General features: G+C 41.6%; 1 protein-coding gene across 1 annotated transcript in view; it reads right to left on the bottom strand.

Annotated features, from left to right (window-relative positions):
* The window catches only part of IQCH (IQ motif containing H), a 217,321-nt gene that overhangs the window by 54,794 nt on the left and 140,566 nt on the right, over window positions 1-21,961 (bottom strand). The window contains 2 exon segments of the mRNA XM_027553044.1: window positions 2,595-2,715; window positions 18,978-19,169. Coding sequence (XP_027408845.1) covers window positions 2,595-2,715; window positions 18,978-19,169 — 313 coding nt within the window.

The raw sequence follows: 21,961 nt of genomic DNA, 5'->3' as shown, positions 1-21,961 counted from the left end.
GTCAAGTTCCTCTGTCCATGGGATTCTCCAGGCAAGAATACTGGAGCAGGTTGGCATTCCCTTCTCCAGAGGATCTTCTCAACCCAGGGATCGAACTCCGGTCTCCCTCATTGCAGGCAGATTTTTTACCGTCTGAGTCACGGAAGCCACCTAGTATACCTACCTACTTTATTTTCTCCCATTTATGCACAGGGTTGACTCTTTTAGTTTTACTTTTCTGGTATTGGGTTTATGTGGAAATTTGTGGAATCACAGAAATTTATATTTGAGAGGACAGATTGTACTATAACTGCCCTCTGCGTCTCCCCACACCAGTGAAGAATCCTTTCTCAGCATTCTTGTTAGACTGTGGGCCGTCCCATCTAAATAATTTATTAACAGTGTGTTTACTATGCCCTTCCACCCCACTCTGCCTTGCAGTGTATTCCAATGCCCAGTAGATCTTTCTTTTTCGATACGATCTCATATCTTGAGCTAAGAGGTATTCCTTGGTAAATGTACCCATTGTCTCTGGCCAAGACTCCTGGAGTAGCACGGGGTAGCCTTTTATTGGCTCTGTTAGATATTCACAGAGTGATTCGAGGAGAGTTACTTAATCTTTTGTACCTCAGTTTCCTTCTCTGTGAAGTGAGGGTGATAATGGTACCCACCTCATAGGGCTGTTAGGAGGATTAAAGAAATTAATATAGGTGTGCTTAGAATAGAGTCTAAGGACTTTCCTGTGGTCTAGTGGTTAAGTCTCCATGCTTCCATTGCAGGGGGCATGGGTTCCATCCCTAGTCAGGGAACTAAGAACTCACTTGCCTCACATGCCATGAGGTGAGTCTAGCTCATGGTAAGCACAGACTGTGCTTATTATGTTGTTTTCACTGTGCTATTCTCGCCATTGGGTTGTTGCTGCTGCTGCTATCATCTGATATTATTATGATGTGCGTGTATGCATGCTACGTTGCTTCAGTCGTGTCCTACTCTTTGCAACTCTATGGACTGTCGCCTGCCAGGCTCCCCTGTCCATGGGATTCTCCAGGCAAGAATACTGGAGCAGGTTGATGTGCCCTCTTCCGGGGATCTTCCCAACCCAGGGATCAAACCCATGTCTCTTACATCCCCTGCACTGGCAGAAAGGTTCTTTACCACTAGTGTCACCTGGGAAGCCCTATTATTATGATATTATTATATATTTATGTTACATGTTATCTTTTGACAGTGGTGAATAGAGTGGAAAGATAGCTTCTGTGGTCTGTATCCTAGCCTTCTCTTATCATGCATGTGTGTAAGCATATAAGAATATCCACCTTATACTGTTGCCTCCTAAAGAGTGAGGGGCAGTGTGTTGTAGCACTCCCACAGGACCTCCACAACTGCTCCATTCATTCCCTCATCCACTGACCTCCTAACATAATCAGAAAATTGAGAAGTCAGGGGGCTTTGCTCCAGGACTATCAGTCAGTTCAGTCACTCAGTAGTGTCTGACTCTTTGTGACTCCATGGACTGCAGCACACCAGGCTCCCCTGTCCATCACCAACTCCTGGAGACTATGTAAACTCATGTCCATTTCATCAGTGATGCCATCCAACCACCTCATCCTCTGTCGACCCCTTCTCTTTCCACCTTCAATCTTTCCCAGCATCAGGGTCTTTTCCATTGAATTGGTTTTTCACATCAGGTGGCCAAAGTACTGGAGTTTCAACTTCAGCATCAGTCCTTCTAATGAATATTCAGGACTGATTTCCTTTAGGATGGACTGGTTGGATCCCCTTGCAGTCCAAGGGACTCTCAAGAGTCTTCTCCAAAACCACAGTTCAAAAGCATCAATTCTTTGGTGCTCAGCTTTCTTTATAGTCCAACTCTCATATCCATACATGACTACTGGAAAAACCATAGCTTTGTCTAGAGGGACCTTTGTTGGTAAAGTAATGTCTCTGCTTTTTTAATATGCTGTCTAGGTTGGTCATAGCTTTTCTTCCAAGGAGTAAGTGCCTTTTAATTTCATGGCAGCAGTCACCATTTGCAGTGATTTTGTGGCCCCAAAATCACTTTGGGCTCCAAGACTATAGCAGGTTCTTATTTACAAGGTCTAACCTTAGAACCAGAAGTGAGACCATTTCTTCTCTCCTAGAAAATGGAAGGAGAAACTCACATTTCTTGAAGACTTATTTTGAGTCAGGCTCCCTGGTAGAAACCTTCATGTATTTATTTCATTGAATCCTGCCAACAACCCTGTAAGTAGGTGAGGAAACTGGGCCTCCAAGCGTTTAAGAACCTTGCTCAAGGTCAAGGATGAGATCCAAACTCAGGTCTTCTGATACCAAAATTTTTGACTACTTCTCAGGAGAAGTCTGTGGTGCCAAAATATGGTCAGAATCTCGAGCTATGCACGGCATGCCTGGCCTGCTCAGTTCCTGTTTACTTAAGAGGCTGAATGCAGGATAAATATTTAGGCAAAGTTTTGAAGAAAAATCTGTTTGGAGGAGCACTTTTCTAAACCCATGCAAGAGTTTCTAGGTATTCACACTGGCCCCAGGTTGACCCAAAACTAGAATGCAAGGTTGCGCAGACCAAACCTCAACAGAAGCTTTCCAGTCTTATTTACCTTGACTGAGAAATGTTTGCAGGAATTTTCTCCACGTTGGGAACCGTTTCTCATTGACTGGCTGTGCGTGCTGTGCTAAAATGCCCGCCAGCTCCTCGGAGATCTTCACCAAAGCTGGCTCCTGCAGAAACAAATTAAATAGAACCACAAGCAATTTTACTACAGAAATGAAAACTGCTTGTGGAGTGATTAAAAACCAGGCCTCCAACAGGCAAAAAAAATGTGGTTACTGTTTACCCAGAGCCAGAAAGCCATTTTGAAAATTTTCTCTATTTTTTCCCAGCCATTTCAATTTTCATTCCTCAAAGTGATTTGGCCCCAAAATATTGCCACTAATCATGCCTGTTGTCTCCAAAAGGCAGCCTTCTGCCTGGGTGTCAGGTAAACCCAGTTTCAGACCCACAGCAGCCTGACCAATGGCATGTCCTCGGACACTGTGTCTCCTCACTTTGGGCCTCAGTTTCTCATTGTGTAAAAGGCAGGGTTCACTACCTTCTCCCTCAGGTTCTTCAGACTGGAATTTTTTTTTTATTAAAAATTTTTTATTAAAGTATAGTTGATTTATAACGTGTTAATTTCTTCTGTGCAGCAAAGTGACTCGGTTTTATATCTTCTTGTATTTGTTTCCATTATGATTTATCACAGGATATTGACTGTAGTTCCCTGTGCTGTACAGCAGGACCCAACCTCCCTCCCTACCTCACTCAGTCGTGTCCAACTCTTTGTCACCTCATGGACTGTAGCCTGCCAAGCTCCTCTGTCCGTGGGGATTCTCCAGGCAAGAATACTGGAGTCGGTTGCCATGCCCTCCTCCAAAGAGTCTTCCCAACCCAAGGATCAAACCCAGCTCTCCCACATTGCAGGTGGATTCTTTACCATCTGAGTCACCAGGGAGCCCATAGATACTAAAAGAGTAACCCATATATATGCTGCTTCCCAGAGACTCACTTCAAAACTAAAGACACACACAGTCTGAAAGTAAGAGAAGGGAAAACAGTATTTTATACAAAAGGAAATGTTTTTTTTATCTTATAACGCTAACAGAGCTGACCCTGAGAGAGATCGTGGAGTTGGCAGGGTCTTTCTTGGTCACCTTGATCTCTTAAAGCCATGCCCTTTCCCCCTGGTTGGGGGACCTCCACGTAACTGTGGGATCAAAGCCTAAAATCACGGCTAATGCCGTAGAGGTGAGATTTCATGAAGTCAGGTCGTAAGAATGAGGTGGGATTTCAGGAGGTTGGGTCAGGAGAGAGAGTTGGGGAGGGAGGTCAGGTTGGGAGACTGAGGTGGGGAGGGGTGTGGTTCTCAATCACCTGATATTCCACATTAGGTCACAGCCTCATCTGACTAGACGTGAGCTAAGGTTGGCCCCCACGCCAAGGTGAAAACTGTAGGAAACCCTCTAATGAATAAAAAATGGGGGTTTGTGACATAAAGAGACTTGGTTTGTATCATAAAGATATTTGGTTTATGAGGACAATTTTTTTGTTTTTTTGTTTGCAAAGTCTTAGACTAACTAAAATTTTTTTAGATAAAAGCCACTTGTTCAGATTTCATTTCTGTCAGAAGAGCAGCTTTAGGCACCAAACATCTGATAGGCAGAATTCATATTCAAAATGGGGGACATTGACAAGAAAAACTCAGGCTTGTTCTGGGTTGCTGGGGAAATTTCTAATCTGTGAGTAGACATCAGTTATTTGGAAGAATCAGAAAGAATCAGCTTTGGTGAGTGGGGCAGGAAGGAATCTTAGAAATAATCTGTATAGCCATGTATTTTCAATTTCTGCGTCATTAAAAAGTGATTGTCCTTCCCCTCCCCTCAGCTCCTTGGAACATCTGGCTCATTCTGGGTTGAGTGCCCTCTGAAAATCTACAATGGAAGACAAATATCTGAGCGTACACTCTGGGCAGGTCCCAGTAAGCTGAATAATGTCTGAATTATCTAGAAAATCCTGGTGGGAGACTCTCATCAGTCAGTTTAGTAAGTGCTTGACATACAAAACCAAAGCGCCACGAGGAAGGGAGAGTGCCGCTGCTCACCCTCTTTCAGGATGGCTCTCTGCACAGTCAGGGACGTTAAGAAGGGCTGGGGAAGCTGGCTCACACAGCGAGCCTCTGCCTCAGGAGGCAGAGGCAGGGAAATTGCTGTCAAAGCCAAGCACTTCGTATTCTGCACAACCGATGTTTTCTCTGCCCTTTACTGTACATTAATAACCTCGTCTCCGCAAGGCCCTGCATTTAAATCATAAACAAGCACACAAAACGTGCGGTTCCAACAACCTGGACCGCCTCTCGTTTTCTCCTTTGAGCATTGTCCTCCAAACCCACCTTTCTTACTTTATAATTGTCTCTGTTAAAACTACTCTACTCTATTGAAAAAGACCAATTGTCTGTGATTCATGCAGTGCCCCAAAGGTGGGACAACGAAACACGGCTGTGGGTTCCCACTCTGCTTATGAAACTGAGTGTCAAGGAAGGAACCCATGCAGGGCAGGCCCTCTACCAGGACAGTGGAGACTTACTTTTTGTCCTTCCTTGATTAAAGGTGTTGAATCATCTACACAGTGATCTGCTCTCTGCTATCACATCAAGTCAGCCCAAGAGCAATAATTCACTTGTTCATCCATTCATGCAAGAAATGGCAGGTACTTAGAGTAGTTGAAATCACTGAGACTGTTAGTGGGATGGTGGTTGTTGGGGGACAGGGAGTGGCGAGTTAGTGTTTAATGGGTATGGAGGTTTGGTTTTTTAAGACAAAAAGAGTTCTGGAGCTGGGTGGTGGTAATGTTACACAACATTGCGGATGTAATGAATACCATTGAACTGTAGACTTAAAAATGGTTCAGATGGTAAATTTTATGGGTATTTTACCACAATAAAAAAAATTGAGAAAAAAAATTAGAGAATGTCAGATCTAACTTAACTAAGGAAAAAAGTGTTTATGTGTTGTGGTGGGGGGAGACTAGAGATGGAGGTGAGACAAGGAATAGATGAAAGCTTTTCTACCTGTCTCAAAAGTGAAAGTGAAAGTCGCTCTGCTGCTGCTGCTGCTGCTAAGTCTTGTCAGTCGTGTCCGACTCTGTGCGACCCCATAGACTCAGTGGTGTTCAACTCTTTGTGACCCCATGGGGCTATACAGTCTATGGAATTCTCCAGGACAGGATAGCGGAGTGGGTAGCCTTTCCCTTCTCCCGAGGATCTTCCCAACCCAGGGATCCAACCCAGGTCTCCTGCATTGCAGGCAGATTCTTTACCAGCTGAGGCACAAGGGAAGCCCAGGAATACTGGAGTGGGCAGCCTATCCTTTCTCCAGGGGATCTTCCTGACCCAGGAATCAAACTGGGGTCTCCTGCATTGCAGGTGGATTCTTTACCAACTGAGCTATGAGGGAAGCCTAAGTCTCAAAACTAGATCCCTATCCACTTAAGTCAAAACTCCTCAGCACCACACACAAAGGCCCTCTGTAACCTGACCTCTGATTCCTAAAGCAGCCTCTCTTCTCTCTGTCTTCTAGCCTTGCCCCAAACTTCCCTGGCTCAGTCTCTTTCCTCGGCCTTCCTTCTTCCACTCCCTCCTCTGGGTGATTCCTTCACACCCTCTCTGAGTTAGTTCCGGTCACTCCTCCTCCAGGAAGCCTTCTCTACTATCAAGTGGGGCTGTCCTTTCTTCATGTTCTCCAGCTTCTGGGGGCTCCTTAGGGGTGTGGTCAGTGGCTTTGTGGTCAGGCTCCCAATGCTCAGCACAGGGAACACCCAATATGTGTGGCTGCAATAAACACAGGGACCTGGCCCCAAACAGCTGAAGTTATAAGGTACGGGAAAATGGGAAACCTTGCAACAGGCTCCCACCTTGCTGCCCAGGAACCACCTGGCGGGGATGACTACTTAAGAACCAATTCTTCCTGGGTGGATTTGATGAGATTCCCGGCCACTGAGGGACAATGGGAAGATAAATAAGGTGACATTTATAAAGTATCACTTCAGATGCAACATGCTATGTGAGGGCCAGTAATTAACTGGTAAGGTCGTGGCTTGTGAGAGGCATCTGGACACCGTGTCAGGCTGCCTGCATTGCCTCTGCTTACAAAGCCAGCCATTCCACCTTGATCCACAGCGTTTGTATTGTGTACAGCAAAGGGGTAAATTTCCTAGAGGAAAGTCTGCTGTGGAAATCATGTCCCATTGTGATAAGCACACAGCTGAAGGCCCTGGGAGGGTAACACTCAATAGGGGATGCTAGGGCACATGGAGGCACTTGGGGCCACAAGAAACTCTCTAAAAGATATTCAGAGGAATAATGGGGTGGGGGGTATTAACTGTTCAATTTATTTCTGTATTTTGAAAGCATCTGATAGGAAATAGAAGGATTATACTAAGAATGGCCTTAACTCCATTGGGCCTTAGCTCCATTGAAGAGATGTCAGATGTAAGTTCTCGGCTTGGAGAGAGTTTCTGTTCTGCTCAAACATAATTATCACAACTTTAAGGGCAGATGCTGATGAGGGAAGATCTGTAGCTACTTGGGTTTATTATGTTCAGAGTAAACTTAAGTACACACTGATGCCCACAGCCACAGACATATAAAACCATGCTACACAACCCCCAAATTCATGTGAATCCTCAGAACAGTATTCATAAAATACTTTCTCTTGTTACAGCAGGCTCACATTCATTGTCTCCTTTGGTCCTGACACCAACACTCTGAGGTGGGTGAGCACAAGATTATTCCCCCTGCTTTACAAATGGGGAGCTGAGGCTCCTAGAGTGAAGAGGCTTGTGTAAGGTCACTTGCTGAGTTATCAGATTCTGTTATGGGGTGATTTTCAACACGAGACTGAAGACAGAAAACAATGGAGTTGGGGGAACCATTGCTAGTTCGTCTTGTTTCCCCCACATTTTACCCTTGCAGTGTGTATATGTGTGTGTGTGTGTGTGTGTGTGTGTGAGTAAGTAGAATATCTGTTACAAGCCAGAAACCAGGGCACAAGATTCTCTGTCTAACATATTTGTGAAATGAGTAGTTCAATGCATCACATGAAGGCGATAGATGACTGGTTAGTGTTTCAAAAAGTGTATCAACCACATGCAACAGATCTTTCAGAGCTAACAACTCTAGGGGCGTGAAGAGGAAAGCGTAGATCTCATGGATGATAAGCAAATATTAGAAAAATACCCTTTAGTTTTTGAAACAATTCCAGATATTCATTCCATTTTAATTGCACTTCTGGCAATGCACATTAGCTGCCGGCCTTTGTGGAGCTAATAGCTCTAGAGCAATTCCCATCCAGGAGGAACCTGAGCCACACCTGCGCCAGTGCACGGCTTTGTCGCTCTTTGTCCAGTACCCATATTTACCCCTCAGAGTGCATCGGTGATAGTCATGACCTTGGCGGGTTCCAAGATAACTGTAGGGCCTTCATCAGTCTGACCAATGCATCCTAAAGATTCTTGTCTATCAAGCATGGACCTTGCCTCTCAGCTCTCTCTCTTTTTTTCTATCAAGAAAGTGTAAATTTGAAAGAAGAGGTATTTGACTGAAAGAAATTCAGGATATCTCAGGGGAAGCTGCTAGCACATCCAATTTAATATTGCCCTCAATGACTAAAGCTACTTCAAGCTCCAGAGAGTTAACTTTCCCAAGTAAATTCTAAAAGTGTGTATGTGTGTGTGCATGTGTGTTGGGAGGATGAGCAAGGAGGAAAAAAGAATACAAATCAGAATGATCTAAATATCAATCATCAATACTCCTTTTATTTCAGAAAGCTCTTTGCTAGATCTGCAGTGATGAATTAAGTAAAATAACTTGTCAGCTAATCACTTTCAATCTTTCATATCAGACATTATTTGGTGTTGTTCAAAACAGAAACCAAGGGACCTACCTAGATGATTCTGCTTTTACAGAGCCTTCTGATATCCCCAAATGGAGGAATGGAAGGTGACATAGGGCCAAAAGGGCAAGACAATCACTTGAAACTAAGCAGGGATATCAATATTGAAAGAGGCCGTCTGGACCATCTAAGACAAGTGCCTTGTGTAACAGAAGAGGGGATGGGGCTTCTACACACATACAGCAAGACCACAGGAGCTCTCAGCCACCTCTGGCTCCGGGGTGAGTGTTTATTGCCCCCACTGCCCTCTTTCAGAGGGAAGGTATGGGTTCCATGAAAGGTGCTCAGGATTTGAAAAGGCTAGCTGCACAGAGATGGAGAGAAGGGAAGGATTCCTAATTTGAATGTGAATTTAAGAAGGGTACTTGGTTGCACAGGACACTTTTTATACTGTTGTTGTTATTGTATTTTAAACTTTGTTTATATATTTTTGGCTGCACTGGGTCTTCATTGCCGTGTAGGCGTTCTCTAGTCGCGGCAAGTGGGGCCTGCTCTCCAGTTGTGCTGCACAGGCTTCGCACTGCAGTGGCTTCTCTTGTTGCAGAGCATGGGCTCCGGGTGGGTGGGCTTCAGGAAGCTGCAGTTCATGGACTCTAGAGCGTGGGCTAGGTAGTTGTGGTGCACAAGCTTAGTTGCTCTGTGGCATGTGGGATCTTCCTGGACCAAGGGTCAAATCTGTGTCCCATGCACTGGCAGGCAGATTCTAACCACTGGACCACCAGCAGAGTCCCAACGACAGCTATTTTTTAGGTAAAACAATAGCTCTCTCTTATTGAAAGCTTACCATGTGATAGGTCTGTGCCAGAAGTTTTTATATTATGATCTCAAAGCCACTCTCTGAAGTAGTTATTATCATCTCCATTTCATATCACAGCCATGAAGTAGCAAACTGGGATTCCAGTCTAGTTGCTACCAGTATGCCATAGTGCAACGAGCTCTGTGTCTGTAACTGCCATGGGCAGGCACTGTTGAGGTCCATCTGGGTCAGATTAGATCATCCACATGTGATGCTAAGTCTGTGCTGTCAAATTTATGAAAAATGGCAGAAATTACATCTGCTGTTGGCTGCCCAGCATCTTTGTCTTCTTGTTCCAGGTAATGATATCCCCAACTTCCTTTCAGGAACTGTCCCTACCCCATTCTTAGCTACGTAAGAATTGAGAGTAACCTCATGCTCAGCTCCAAGAAGGGGCCCCTGGTTAGCAAAGCCATACCCTGGCCACAGTGATCGGTTCAGGAGGGGCACATGACCCAGTCAGGCCAATCAAGTGTTAGGAAGCACTTGCTGGGGCCTTCTGAGAAAGAAGCCTTTATGCTTTTCTGAGAATGCTGCCTGGTGAGATTTTCTCTCTTCCTATTACCTTGACCAAGGACAAGCTTCAGGAGCCACTGGCAGCCCCCCAGCAACCCTGGGGACCACCAGCCTTAGGATGGAGCAGATATTATGCACAGTATGGGGGAGGGATGGAAAGTAACTGGGTCCTTGTTGATACTGTGTCACTGGATTAATCCTTTTCTCATGATTCTTTACTATCTGAGCCATCAGGGAAGCCTGGGTTAAGCCTTCTCTGATGTCAGAGACAATCTCTGGATTTTCATTTAGCTGAATTAATAAATTCTCTTTATTTTTTATTTTTACTTAAAAAAATTCTCTTTATTGTTAAAGTCACTTTGAGTTGGGTTTTCTGTTATTGAATATTAAACATTTTAAACTGATACGAATGGGTGGACCAACCGTGTACCCACAATCCATGCCGGACACGTAAGCCGACAAATGCTCCACTCACTCCATGCATTGGTTACTCTCATTCGGCAATCAGTAGTGGTTTCCACTCATTCCTTTCCCTTAAGATCATTAGCAATCGTCCCTCTTTAGAGTGTAAAAATATGCTGAGAAGATGAAGAAAGAATGAAAATGTCTTCAGCAAGTCATAAACTACTTCCCACACCTACTTAAAGTTTAAGGACTGCCTTAATACTCCATGTTTAATTGTTAATTGAGAGTTTAAAAATCAAAAATGCCAACTTTGCCTTCGATGAGATGGAAAATTATGCTGCTGTAGAAGGTAACATAATGTAAAACAGCCAACATTACCAAGGCACACAAATGTTTTTGGTATGTAAAATTGCTTTGTAAAATATTTGCTCCATCTGCTGAAAGCGGCAAAGACAATTTTCCCTTGATAGCTAATGGCCCATTTCGGCTGTGTGGCAAGTGATTCGCTGTGGTGGCGGCTCTCATTAAACAGAATGGTGAAAGTGCGGTATATAATTCCATACTTATGTAGCATTATCCACTCGCTGCTTCTCGAGGAGTCTGTCCCTCATTATCCAGGCCTCCACCTTGCACCAACACGCAGGCCTAGCAGTTGATTTGACTCGAGAAGCGCTTTGTCCAACTGAGGCACATATGTTGCTTCTCCATTCGAAAACTCAGTATAACTGCTTTGCCCCGACCAGAAACACTGGAGAGCTTCATTCCCTTTCAACTTTCCAGCTCTTCAACGGCTGTTTCTTTTTCCCCCTCTCCACGGGGGGCCCTGATTTTCTTTCTAGGCTCAACCTATCGCACTGCATGCTGGGGGTTTCAATAGATAAAGATTAAGCATTTCTTGAAATTCTTAATTGAACTTTGCACATAAACAAAAGCAGGAAAAATTTTTCCTGTGGGCTAAAGCCGCCCATAAAAGCCCAACAGACACGGCCCTTGGCTCATGGTAAATGTGATGGTTTGTGATCTCTCTCTTTAAAGGAGTTGTTTACAGTATATCCTGAATTACTTCAACATCTGCTAACGGAACAATTAAAAATAAATAATCCAGGATGGTTTAAAAAAAGAAGAATCCGTTCATGTTTGGGGAATGAAATTAAAAAGTAGTTACAGCAGCCAGTGGCAGATTTTTAAAAGGTATTTTTAATGTTGGAAAATGGGTTTAAAGGCAATTATATTAAATAATAGTGACGCCAAGTAAAAATATATGATTGCTTTAAAGATTATGCAATATTTTAAAACAGAAACCACGCAGTTTAAAAATCAACTATAAGTCAAAGTGGCCACCATACTTATGGCTAATAGGTTTCTTTCCCATTAGAGAAATACCACTGATTGAGAAAACTGCATATGCTGAAAAAGCCCTTTAGCTGAAATTAAAAACAAAAGAAAACACATGTGCCCTTTGGACTTGATTTTTCATTCAAGTAGTGGGGGAAAGGGGTGAATTTGTCAAATGAAATGAGAGGCTTACAGGAGAATTTATATTTTAATTTTATACCAAAGGAATGGGCAAGCATCTGCTTTCCTTAATCAGATTCTGTACCTTCCTTGATATTTCCACAGGTACAGAGGTATGTAGTTGAGGCGGATGGGACAGCATTATCTATTTATTATTTTTTTCTACAGACCATGTTTATGAAAACACCAGGGAAATAAAGCAGTGAATTCCCAAAATGAGGATTTGTTTGCTCTGGCACAATCACACAGAAGTCCGGGTCCTCTCAAGGCCATCTCCCTCTCGCCGAGGGGCGCGGAGGACAGACGACCGGAAGCAAATGGCGTGGCGGCCGGCGGTGGAGAGTCAGCCCACCCTGACTCTGTTCCAAATACCCGAGCCTGCTCTGTGGCTTTCCGCAAAGCAGGTCCTTCCAAAAGAACTCCAACGGGGACTTCCTGTGTGTGAAAACACTAACCAATTCTTGTTCCTCTCATCTTTTGCTTTATTCCTTCCTTCCACGCTGTTATTGCGAAAAACTGGCAGTTAAATTCAATTGATTCAAAATATTCCGGATCCATATGGCCGCCAACCCTGGAGCTGAGACGGCGATAGCGCCTCACTGCTGTTCTCAAGCATTTGCCTCTCCCCTAGTCCCCAGATGGTGGGAGTAACATTTAAACCTCCTTTTCTCTGCCTTGTACAATAGACCTTGGCACCATTTCAACTGTTTACTCCGGTAATTAACAGCTCTGATACCACAACAATTACAACTCCTACACTCTCACCACAATAATGCTATGAATTAGTGAGAGCTAATGGCTGGAAGGTAGAGCGTTTCCAGACTGTGAGATCTGTGCATTTTTAGAATAAAATAAAAGGTACAAACAGCACGCTTGCAGTAGACAATGATTACCTTGTAATTAGTTTACACAAAGCTTCGTATTTAATGGCAAAATGCTGTAATTAACGTGTGACAGAAAATCAAAGGGTACTTTGTAAGCATATGAAAAATTAACACTGCAGGCCCATAGCTTTATGTACTGATTAGAAGCATATTAAATCAATAGGACACACAAACCAACAGCTTGTATAGCTGATTATTATAGGTCCTCGGAAGGGGGACCCAGCTTTCATTTAACTTGGGGAGGCAATTTTCCTTCTCCTGTCATCTTCCTCAGGCACTGAGACGCACCTCCAACCCAACCCTGGCAGCTTCCTGAAAATAACCACTGAATTGGAAGAAAACATTCTAAGTCATTTTCAGAGATAAGGAAAAATATGTAAATGATTAAGACTGTCCAATGATTGCGGTGACGTGCTGCTACACTAATTAGAAAAGACACCAACTGGAACCAGAAAAATGAAGCAAATGGGTCTCAACCTTGTGGTCAGAAAAATCTCTAGTTTATCAGGTCAATGCCTCTTTATTCAACATGCAGGATGCTAAAATAACTGGAATTGTTTTCTATTTTCAAATTATAAGAAACCAGGCTGCTAGCAAGGCTTATTCTTTTAAAGGCATTATCTGGGTAAACCATTGGATTAGGCACGCTTTGGTCCACACTCTTGTATCTTCAACAGTCACAATCCTATATGATAACTGATGCTTAGAACAATATTCTGGAAGCCTAAAAGGTGCTATGGGACCTTCTGAATCACCAGAAAAAGATTAAGTTGTACGTACTTGTTCAATACTACCTACAATTTAATTCTAATGCAATTTTATGGTAATGTTAATAACACATAGTCTTATGTGCTAAATATTGATACACAGCCAAGTCACAAGGGTCATCTCATTTAATTCTTATTACCTCCTCCAGGAGACAGGTACTAATATTATTTCTCTTTACACTTGAAGAGATAGAGGCTTGGACAGCTGAAGTGATTTGCCCATGGTTCCTCCCTGCCCCAATAACCTCCATTTGCCTAGTCCATGGAACCCGTGAAGCCAGACCACCTCCTACTTATCCTGAGTGTTCAACTATTCAGACTGGTTTATTCCAAACCTTGTCCTGCTTAAAAGGAAATTTACCACATCAATCTTGAACAGGAGATATAAAGAAATATTAAAAAAATAAAGTATTTGGTTGCTTATCCAAAAAGCAGGGTTTTTTGAACATGTGAATTGTCCAAAAGAAATCTTTAATTTTTCAGTAATTTTTACTCTTTCTGTGCACATGTTGATTTCTTATCGTAAATGCTTTGTTTAAGATAGTGTTCTCTGTTGAGAATATTTTCATGGAATAAAATAATCTTTCCATGGTCCAAAACAAAACAAAACAAAAAGCAGGGCTTTAAATACTCATGATATTTTTAATGCCATGTCTGATTGTGAAGAAAGGTTGCTTACTCTAAGTTTTCTGAGAATTTACAGGTTCACTAAAATGATCTTGTGAGTGTATTAAGTTGAGAACAGCATTGAAAATTTGTCACCGGCATGAATGATCAAAGGGTGACATCTCAAACTCACTATCCTCACCCACTCACATAGGTAGGTGAGGCAGATGTGTTGCAAAGCTGAACCCTAGAGACTCTCCAACAGGGATTCTTCCTTGAAACTCTGAGGTACTAATGGCTCTCTTACCTTCCAGCCAACTGGCAACAGACAGCAGCTACCCTGTCAGTCAGGAAAGGAAAGACGTTCGAGAGCAATAGCTATGGGACCTTTGTGTTTCCCACAAGTCTCTGTAGAAAGCAGACAATCTGCCACAAGGGCAGCAGGCCACAAAGGCAGGGACCAGAGGGAGAACCCTACTCCAGGGCTTTCAAATAGCGGGTCTTTTCTAAATGGATTCAACTCAGTGTGGCCAGGGCAGGGGACCAGGAGGAGTGGATGTGGGTTCCAAGCTAGATGCAGATCATTGACTAGCTATGTGAACATGGGCAAGTCACTTCACTTCCAAGGAATCTATTTCTCCATTAAACAGAATAACAATACCTTCCTTCTCAAAGTGGTGTGGAAGTAAATGAGTAAAAACTTCAGAGGTTTTCCGAGACGGAATGAGTCAATTCAAGTAAAGTGCTGAAATGCCTGGCACCCAGTTGTCCCTTGCCATCAAGGGGGATTGATGGTAAGACTCCCATGGATAACAAAATCCAAGAATCCTCAAGTCCCATATATAAAATGGCATTGCTCGCCCTTGGTATGTGGGTTCCACATCTGCAGATTCAAATATGCAAGGGTACAAGGAAATGTCAAAACATTTTCCTGTGTATTCATGCATGAGTCTGTGTGCACGTGTATAGTGTATTCACGGGTCTGTGTGCATGTATGCTAAATAGCTTCAGCTGTGTCCAACTCTTTGCAACCCCATGGACTGTAGCCCTCCAGGCTCCTCTGTCCACGGGATTTCCCAGGCAAGAATACTAGAGTGGGTTGCCATGCCCTCCTCTAGGGGATCTTCCTGAACCAGGGATCAAACCTGCATCTCTCGCCTATCCTGCACTGGGAGGTGGGTTCTTTATCACTAGTTCCACCTGGGAAGCCCATTCATGGGTCTGTGCTTAGTCGCTAGTTGTGTCTGACTTTTTGCAACCTCATGGACTGTAGCCTGCCAGGCTCCTCTGTCCATGGGGATTCTCCAGGCAAGAATACTGGAGTGGGTTGCCACACCCTCTTCCAGAGGCTCTTCCCAACCCAGGGATCAAACCCAGGTCTCCTGCATTGTGAGTGGTTTCTTTACTGTCTGAGCCACCAGAAAAACCCAAGAATACTGGAGTGGGTAGCCTATCCCTTCTCCAGGGGATCTTCCTAACCTAGGGATCAAACTGGGGTCTCCTGCATTGCAGGTGGATTCTTTACCAGCTGAATTACCAGGGAAGCCCATTCGTGGGAGTCTACAAAATGCTAAATCTCATGTCTAGGCCAGCATTCTGGCAACTACTTTTCTAAAGCAGTGTCACCAGGTGTCACTACTAACAAGCCAGTTTTCCAGGAGTGAGGGAGCGAAGCTTCCCTTTATAAACAGAAAGGAAACGGCATAAGAAGGACTAGTACCACAACAAATGTCACCTGGGTCTCCCTGCACTGTCTTAGGTAAGAGTGTCCAGGAAGGTTTTTTTCCCTACAGGTGTGTCTTTGCTTAAGCCTTTATTCCTACTAAATGAAAATAAATTTTCTCGTCTCTGGAGTGGCAACTTTGGAGCATGTACACGTGTGTAGATTCACTGAAACTTAATAAGCATTGAGTATTTAAGTGAGTGAGTTTACTGGAACCTGTTGGGGGAAGTAGATTTTGTTAGCTAGCAGGATAGGCACAGATGGTAAAGAATCTGCCTGCAACGCAGGAGACCCAGTTCGATCCCTGGGTCGGGAAGATCCTCTGGAGAAGGAAATGGCAACCTACTCCAGTATTCTTGCCTGGAGAATCCCATGGACACAGGAGCCTGGTGGGCTACAGTCTGTGGGATTGCAGAGTCGGACACAACTTAGTGACTTAACACTTTCACTTTCAGGATGAAGAGAGTAAGGTTGGTACCAAGACACCATGGAACAAACTGAGAGTTGTGCTGTTTTTATTGTGGCTATTATGTGACATTCTACTTTTCCTAAAATCACTTACATGTCAACACTGATTTTTAAAATATGACTTCAGTGTTTTATCATTTGTTGATTCCATGACTTTGTTTCAAGTCTCAACTGCAACCAGATAATTCTGGTTCTCAATTAGATAGGTAGAAAAAAAGATGATACTTACAGATCCTGGAGTCCACACTGAATCATGACTACATCTAAAACCAATATCTGCATAAGACGCAACAGAATCTCAAAATAGTTCAAACCCCTATAAACAGCACTGTTTTTAATCTGTTGCCTACAACATACCAATGAGAAAAATCATGGTATCGTGTCATAAACTGCTATGCAAATGATGCTATTTGTAAGTATTAACATAATTTAGTGCTTACAGTCATATTCTCATTTCTAATAATTCTCCCAGAATGGAGTCTTTCTCTGGACTCTTAGCCTGCAGGATAGTCTTTCATCAAGAAGCTGAAATTTTTAATAACCTGCCAGCATATGTTTTGCATGTGCCAGGCTAGGCTGGATGACACAACGTCTTCATTATCAAAAGAAACAGGTCTACAAACTGTAATAGGACATTTAAACATGCCTGTGCTCATAAAGTAATGCTTTGATGTCTAAACGTGCACCATTATGATGGTCTTCTGGAACAAAGGATAATTCTAATCCTAAATTCTCAATAGCTACACTCAGTGGAGATTGCAGTTCACTGCCACTCTGAATGCGATTTCACTTTGAAGGCAAAAGAATGTCAATAGTCTCCTAACAACAAAAAAAAAGCTCTTCAGAAGTACTTTATTTTTTTATTTTTGGCTTCTAACAACATCATGGTCAAGCACAGGTCTCAGAATGTAAAAAGATTTCATAATAATTATTTTCCCTTGTTAAGTTAAAAAAAATTTAGACAGATCATTAATTATTCATAAGTGTCACATTTGACAACATTAACAATAATGCTGAATGTAATTGGTGGCAATTTAAAATGGTATAGTTTAAAATATTTGAAATTAAATAATATATATTCAGACTTCTAAATGCAATTCAGCTATATGTCAATATGTTGAATATTTTTAAAACTTAAAATCAAGCATTTAAAATTTATCATAGTCTAGTATCAGGAGAATTCTATAAAAATTATTGATTTGAAATACTGAGGCAAGCAAGTACTTTGTACATTAACACTGGGACTGCCCAGCTGGTGCTAGTGGTAAAGAACCTGCCTCCCAATGCAGGAGAGGAAAGAGACTTGGCTTTGAACCCTGGGTCAGGAAGATCCTCTGGAGGAGGGCACGGCAACCTACTCCAGTGTTCTTGCCTGGAGAATTCCATGGACAGAGGAGCCTGGGGGGCTACAGTCCATGGGGTCGCTAAGAGTCGGACATGACTGAAGCGACTTAGCACAAAAGCACACAAACATTTCAATTTTTTAGATTAAAAAAAAGTCATACTTTTCATGGTTTAATCTCAACAGTTTTGCTTAAAAAACTTTTTTAATACAAGATGAAATAAAATCCAGTCCAAGGAGAACACAAGAGCAACCTCTATGGGCCTCTGGGCCTCAAAATTAAATACATTTTCCTTTCCTTGTTTTATTTTTTTCTTAGGAGAGTAATTCACTTTGGTATCCTTTAAATAATATGTAAAAAGCTGGCCATGACAGGTACTGCATTAAGTCCATTCACTGATGGAGGAGGAAGAAAAGCCCTGAATAGATCATGAGGAGAACTAACATTTATCAAAGGGAGCTCTGTCTTCTGACTGTTCTCTAGATTTATTCATCATTTCATTTTCACAGGAATAATGTGATTCTCTCTGTGTGCCGCTCCCTTTCTATCACTTGTGTCTTGATTCATCTGCTTCTGTAGTGGGATGCTCAAAGCAGGTGCAAATCACCGCACAGCCACCACTACAGAATTTGGCAGGGAAGGAGTCAGTTCATGGAAAATTTGTGTCTGAATTTTCCTCATCAGTTATACTTTCATCAGTAGTGAAAAACAGAGATTTGGGATTAAGTGAAGTCAGCACGTTGAGGTCTCTGAATGCAAAATGATGCCATTTTCAGGACGGTGGGTTTAATTCATATGTGAAGCCACATAAAACTAATTATTAAGCAACTTTGAAACAGACTAAGAAGTTGTACAATTCATCCTCCCACCAATATACATGGAAAAATCCATATACATCACTCATATATTAAGAGTTTTTACCTATTATTCAGTTCTTGCCTGGAGATTTTCTTGCTGGAATGTATTATTTTCTCAACCGCTCATAGGGACCAGCAGTTACATAAATTTCCTTGAATTGTCTTCAAAAACGTATGACTGCTGACAGAATGCTATTAAACATTAGCTTCCAGGTGACAAGCATTCACTAATAGAATTTCCCTCTCACAATAAAATACAACTAGCTTAATAACAACAGTTGGTAGAAGCATATGATCTAGAATCACTTAGAGCAAATTATTAGATTTGAAATGTTATTTGGATATCATAAAAACACTACTTCCTAATTATTATCATAATCAATTTGAGGATTTTCAGGGATCCAAGAAGGAATATTTAAGATAACCTGATCAACCTCATTCACTTAGTACATAAAAACTAAGGCCCAGGAAAGTAAAAAATTGCCTAAGGTCTCAACTGCTGGTAGGTAACTCAGCTGAGTCTACAAGAAAGTGCCTTATCTCCTAGCTAAGCCTTTTGCTTTATCTTCTATCTGTTCACAGACACTTTGGGTTTATGTTACCATTGAATACTCACTTGTGCCCATTTCTTTCTCCAGTCTTCGCGACTGTATCTCTGACTCTCCTTTAGGATCCAGTTGTAGCACTTTAGGTGGGAGGGAATGTCACAAAACGCAGTCCCATTTCCTCCAAACTCATAGTCTGCTTTAAAGAGCCAGCGTTGGATTTCCAGGTGATCGATGACCAGCTGACTCACCTGTTCTATTATCTGTGGGGCCAAAGATACAGCAACATTTAATTTCCTGGATTCCTTCTTATCGTGTTAACTTAGCTGTAGTACTTCCCACGTGTCTTTATTTCAAACAGTCTGTTCATTCGGTTATCTTCTAGTTACTAAAACAGATTAGAAGTTTTAAGTGATATGTGTATATGTGTGTGTGTATGTTGGGTTGGCCAAAAAGTTCATTCAGGGTTTTCCATAAGCTGTTATGCAAAAATGCAAATGAACTTTTTGATTAACCCCATACATGTATATGGTATAAACAAATCACCAACCAATGGGACCAAAGACATGTTTAAAAGTATAATCTTACTTATGAGAAATTATGAAATTATCACTTGCTAACTTTTGAAGGCAAAAGAAAAAATCTGAATATCTGTAATTGAATCTTAATATTGTTCTCTTCCTTTTTCAGAGAATAATGTGTTTACTTATTGATTCTTCAAATGATTCTTTTATAGTTTCAAGACTATAAAAAGTTATAGTCTTGAAAACTTAAACTGTTTGGAGCTTTGCTGAGCTTTTAAATGTTATAATCTATAAAATATTTAATGTTTTTCTCATTTAGTATACATGAAATACATTTGTTTGGCCAGTCAATTGACCAAGTGTGTTATATGTATTATATGAACAAGACAGATAAAGGAGGTAAAAAACTCGTGAAAGCAACTTTATTGGAATACACACCTCTCCTACATCTTATTTGAAACTTTTCTCAAGAATTGGGCTCAGTCACACGAACGTTTCAGGGGTAAACATGCAAGCTCGAATATCACAATAATAATAATAACTATAATAGTTAACGTCACTGAACTCTCAGTAGGCTCTAGGCCTTTGGCATAGCTCTTTACACAAATCCTCTCATTGAACACTCACAAAAACCTATGAAATAGGCACCATTATTAATTCTATTTTATGTATAAATAACTGAGACTCAAGTAATTTAAATAACTTGCCCACGATCACACAACACTCAGTCGCAGAACAGGGACTCCACCCAGGCTGCTCTGAGTCCAATACCTAAGCCCATTTCTTCTCCACTGTGCTACCCATCTCAAGCTACAGAGAGGTAGAGGAGAAGGGTGAGGTGGAGAAGGAAGTCAGGAGCAAGAGAAGCAACTTCCTTTACGGTCAATAAGCCATTTGGATATGTTTGAATCAGAAAAGGTCTATAGCAAGATTACTTAATTATAAGTAATACTGTTCTAGTAGAGTCTTGGTGAAAAATAACTCATTAGACCACAAAGTGATTTTTTGTTTGATCTTCTCATCAGACTTTCTAATCTATATAGAAAGAAACAATAGTAAGTGTTCCCTCTCCTGATCCTACCCCATGCTATTCTTGGCCATGGTCTGTGCTTAAGGAGGCTTCTGCAACACTGTTCTCTTCTCTTTTGATGAGTTTGGTCACCAAATGGATTTTTTTAAACTATAGAGTGTGAGACGACTCATAATTCTGGGGAAAAAAATCTGTTGAAATCTGGAACTGGAAGATTAAAATTATTTTGATTAAAGGTACAATCTGTTCTCTTGAGTTGGGTCTTTCCAGCCAATCTTCCTGGAGATGCTACAGTATACAGCAGTGTTGAAGTGATACTAAAACAGACATACTTGGGACCCCTGGAAGCCCCATGCAACCATAGGGTATTCAATTAGGGTGAAAATGAAATTGTCTTAGCTCCCTAATTATCAAGTAGTGTCTAGGGATAATGTGGGTGTTTAAATGACAAGTACTCTGGTCTACAAACCATATGGCTATAAGCATAGCCTAGGAAGGTTTTTAAAAATGTGTCTTTCAAAGTTACATCCCTTCTTTCTCTAACGTGTTGAGAAGACAGATTCCATTATGGTCATATGTTGCAGAAGGAGAAATAGTTCTTGGCCTGTTGATGTCCAATAAGATTCTCTTGCCAGTGTGAGGAAAGATATTCTGGCACAGTCCTTTTCATTGTATGTTTGGATATATTGAATATTTGGAAGTTTCAGCTACTAACAGAATTATTATCTGCTTCTTCCAAATCCTATTATTTGTTGCTTCTGAGAATCCTATAAATGGGTGTCTGTTGATGGATTCCCTACAGTAATGAAAAGGATCAATAGTATTGTAAAGACTATACCACTGGAAAGAATTATGTGCTATCTTTAAGTGAAAATTGAACAGTGCTTTAAAATAGCATTGCCATTTTTGATTATTTAAGCAAAGCTGTCAATATTTCATATGGAACACATGCCAGAAAGAGAAGTTGCCTGGTTACTTTATGGATCAAAACAGGAAATGCTCACTGTGCTCAAGCTGGACTTAAAAAATAAAATAAATTACTTAATCATAAAGCAAATGACTTTATGCTATTGCCAAACATTTATCATTTTCTATTTGAGTCTATCTATTCAAAAGATGTAATATATTTTTAAATTGCCATACATTTTATACTGGTGTAGGGCAGAAATAGAAAAATGTCTACTGCTAAAATCCAACTGATAGCTAGGAATATTTATTAACCTAAATTAAAATAATCACAGCTTTCTTTCACCAGCTTTAAGTTTATGATGCACATCGGTAAAAAGTCAGTGTTACTGATTCATTACCATCTGCAAATTCAAAATGCTGACATGTTCAGATAGATTAGGTAGAATAGGCATTATCTGGAAAAATCTCAATGGAGTGCTTCAATTCTTGTTGACCTCAGACAAGTGGTTTCCAAATAAGTAGTGCAGACCTCAGTTATGACTCAGTTTATTGTGATACAATTTGCACACACCATAGGTGAAATGACACCCTT

Source organism: Bos indicus x Bos taurus, chromosome 10 (assembly GCF_003369695.1).
Source record: "Bos indicus x Bos taurus breed Angus x Brahman F1 hybrid chromosome 10, Bos_hybrid_MaternalHap_v2.0, whole genome shotgun sequence".
NCBI lineage: Eukaryota > Metazoa > Chordata > Mammalia > Artiodactyla > Bovidae > Bos > Bos indicus x Bos taurus.
Note: the sequence above shows the minus strand (reverse complement) of the source record. Positions and strands in the feature narration are given on the sequence as shown.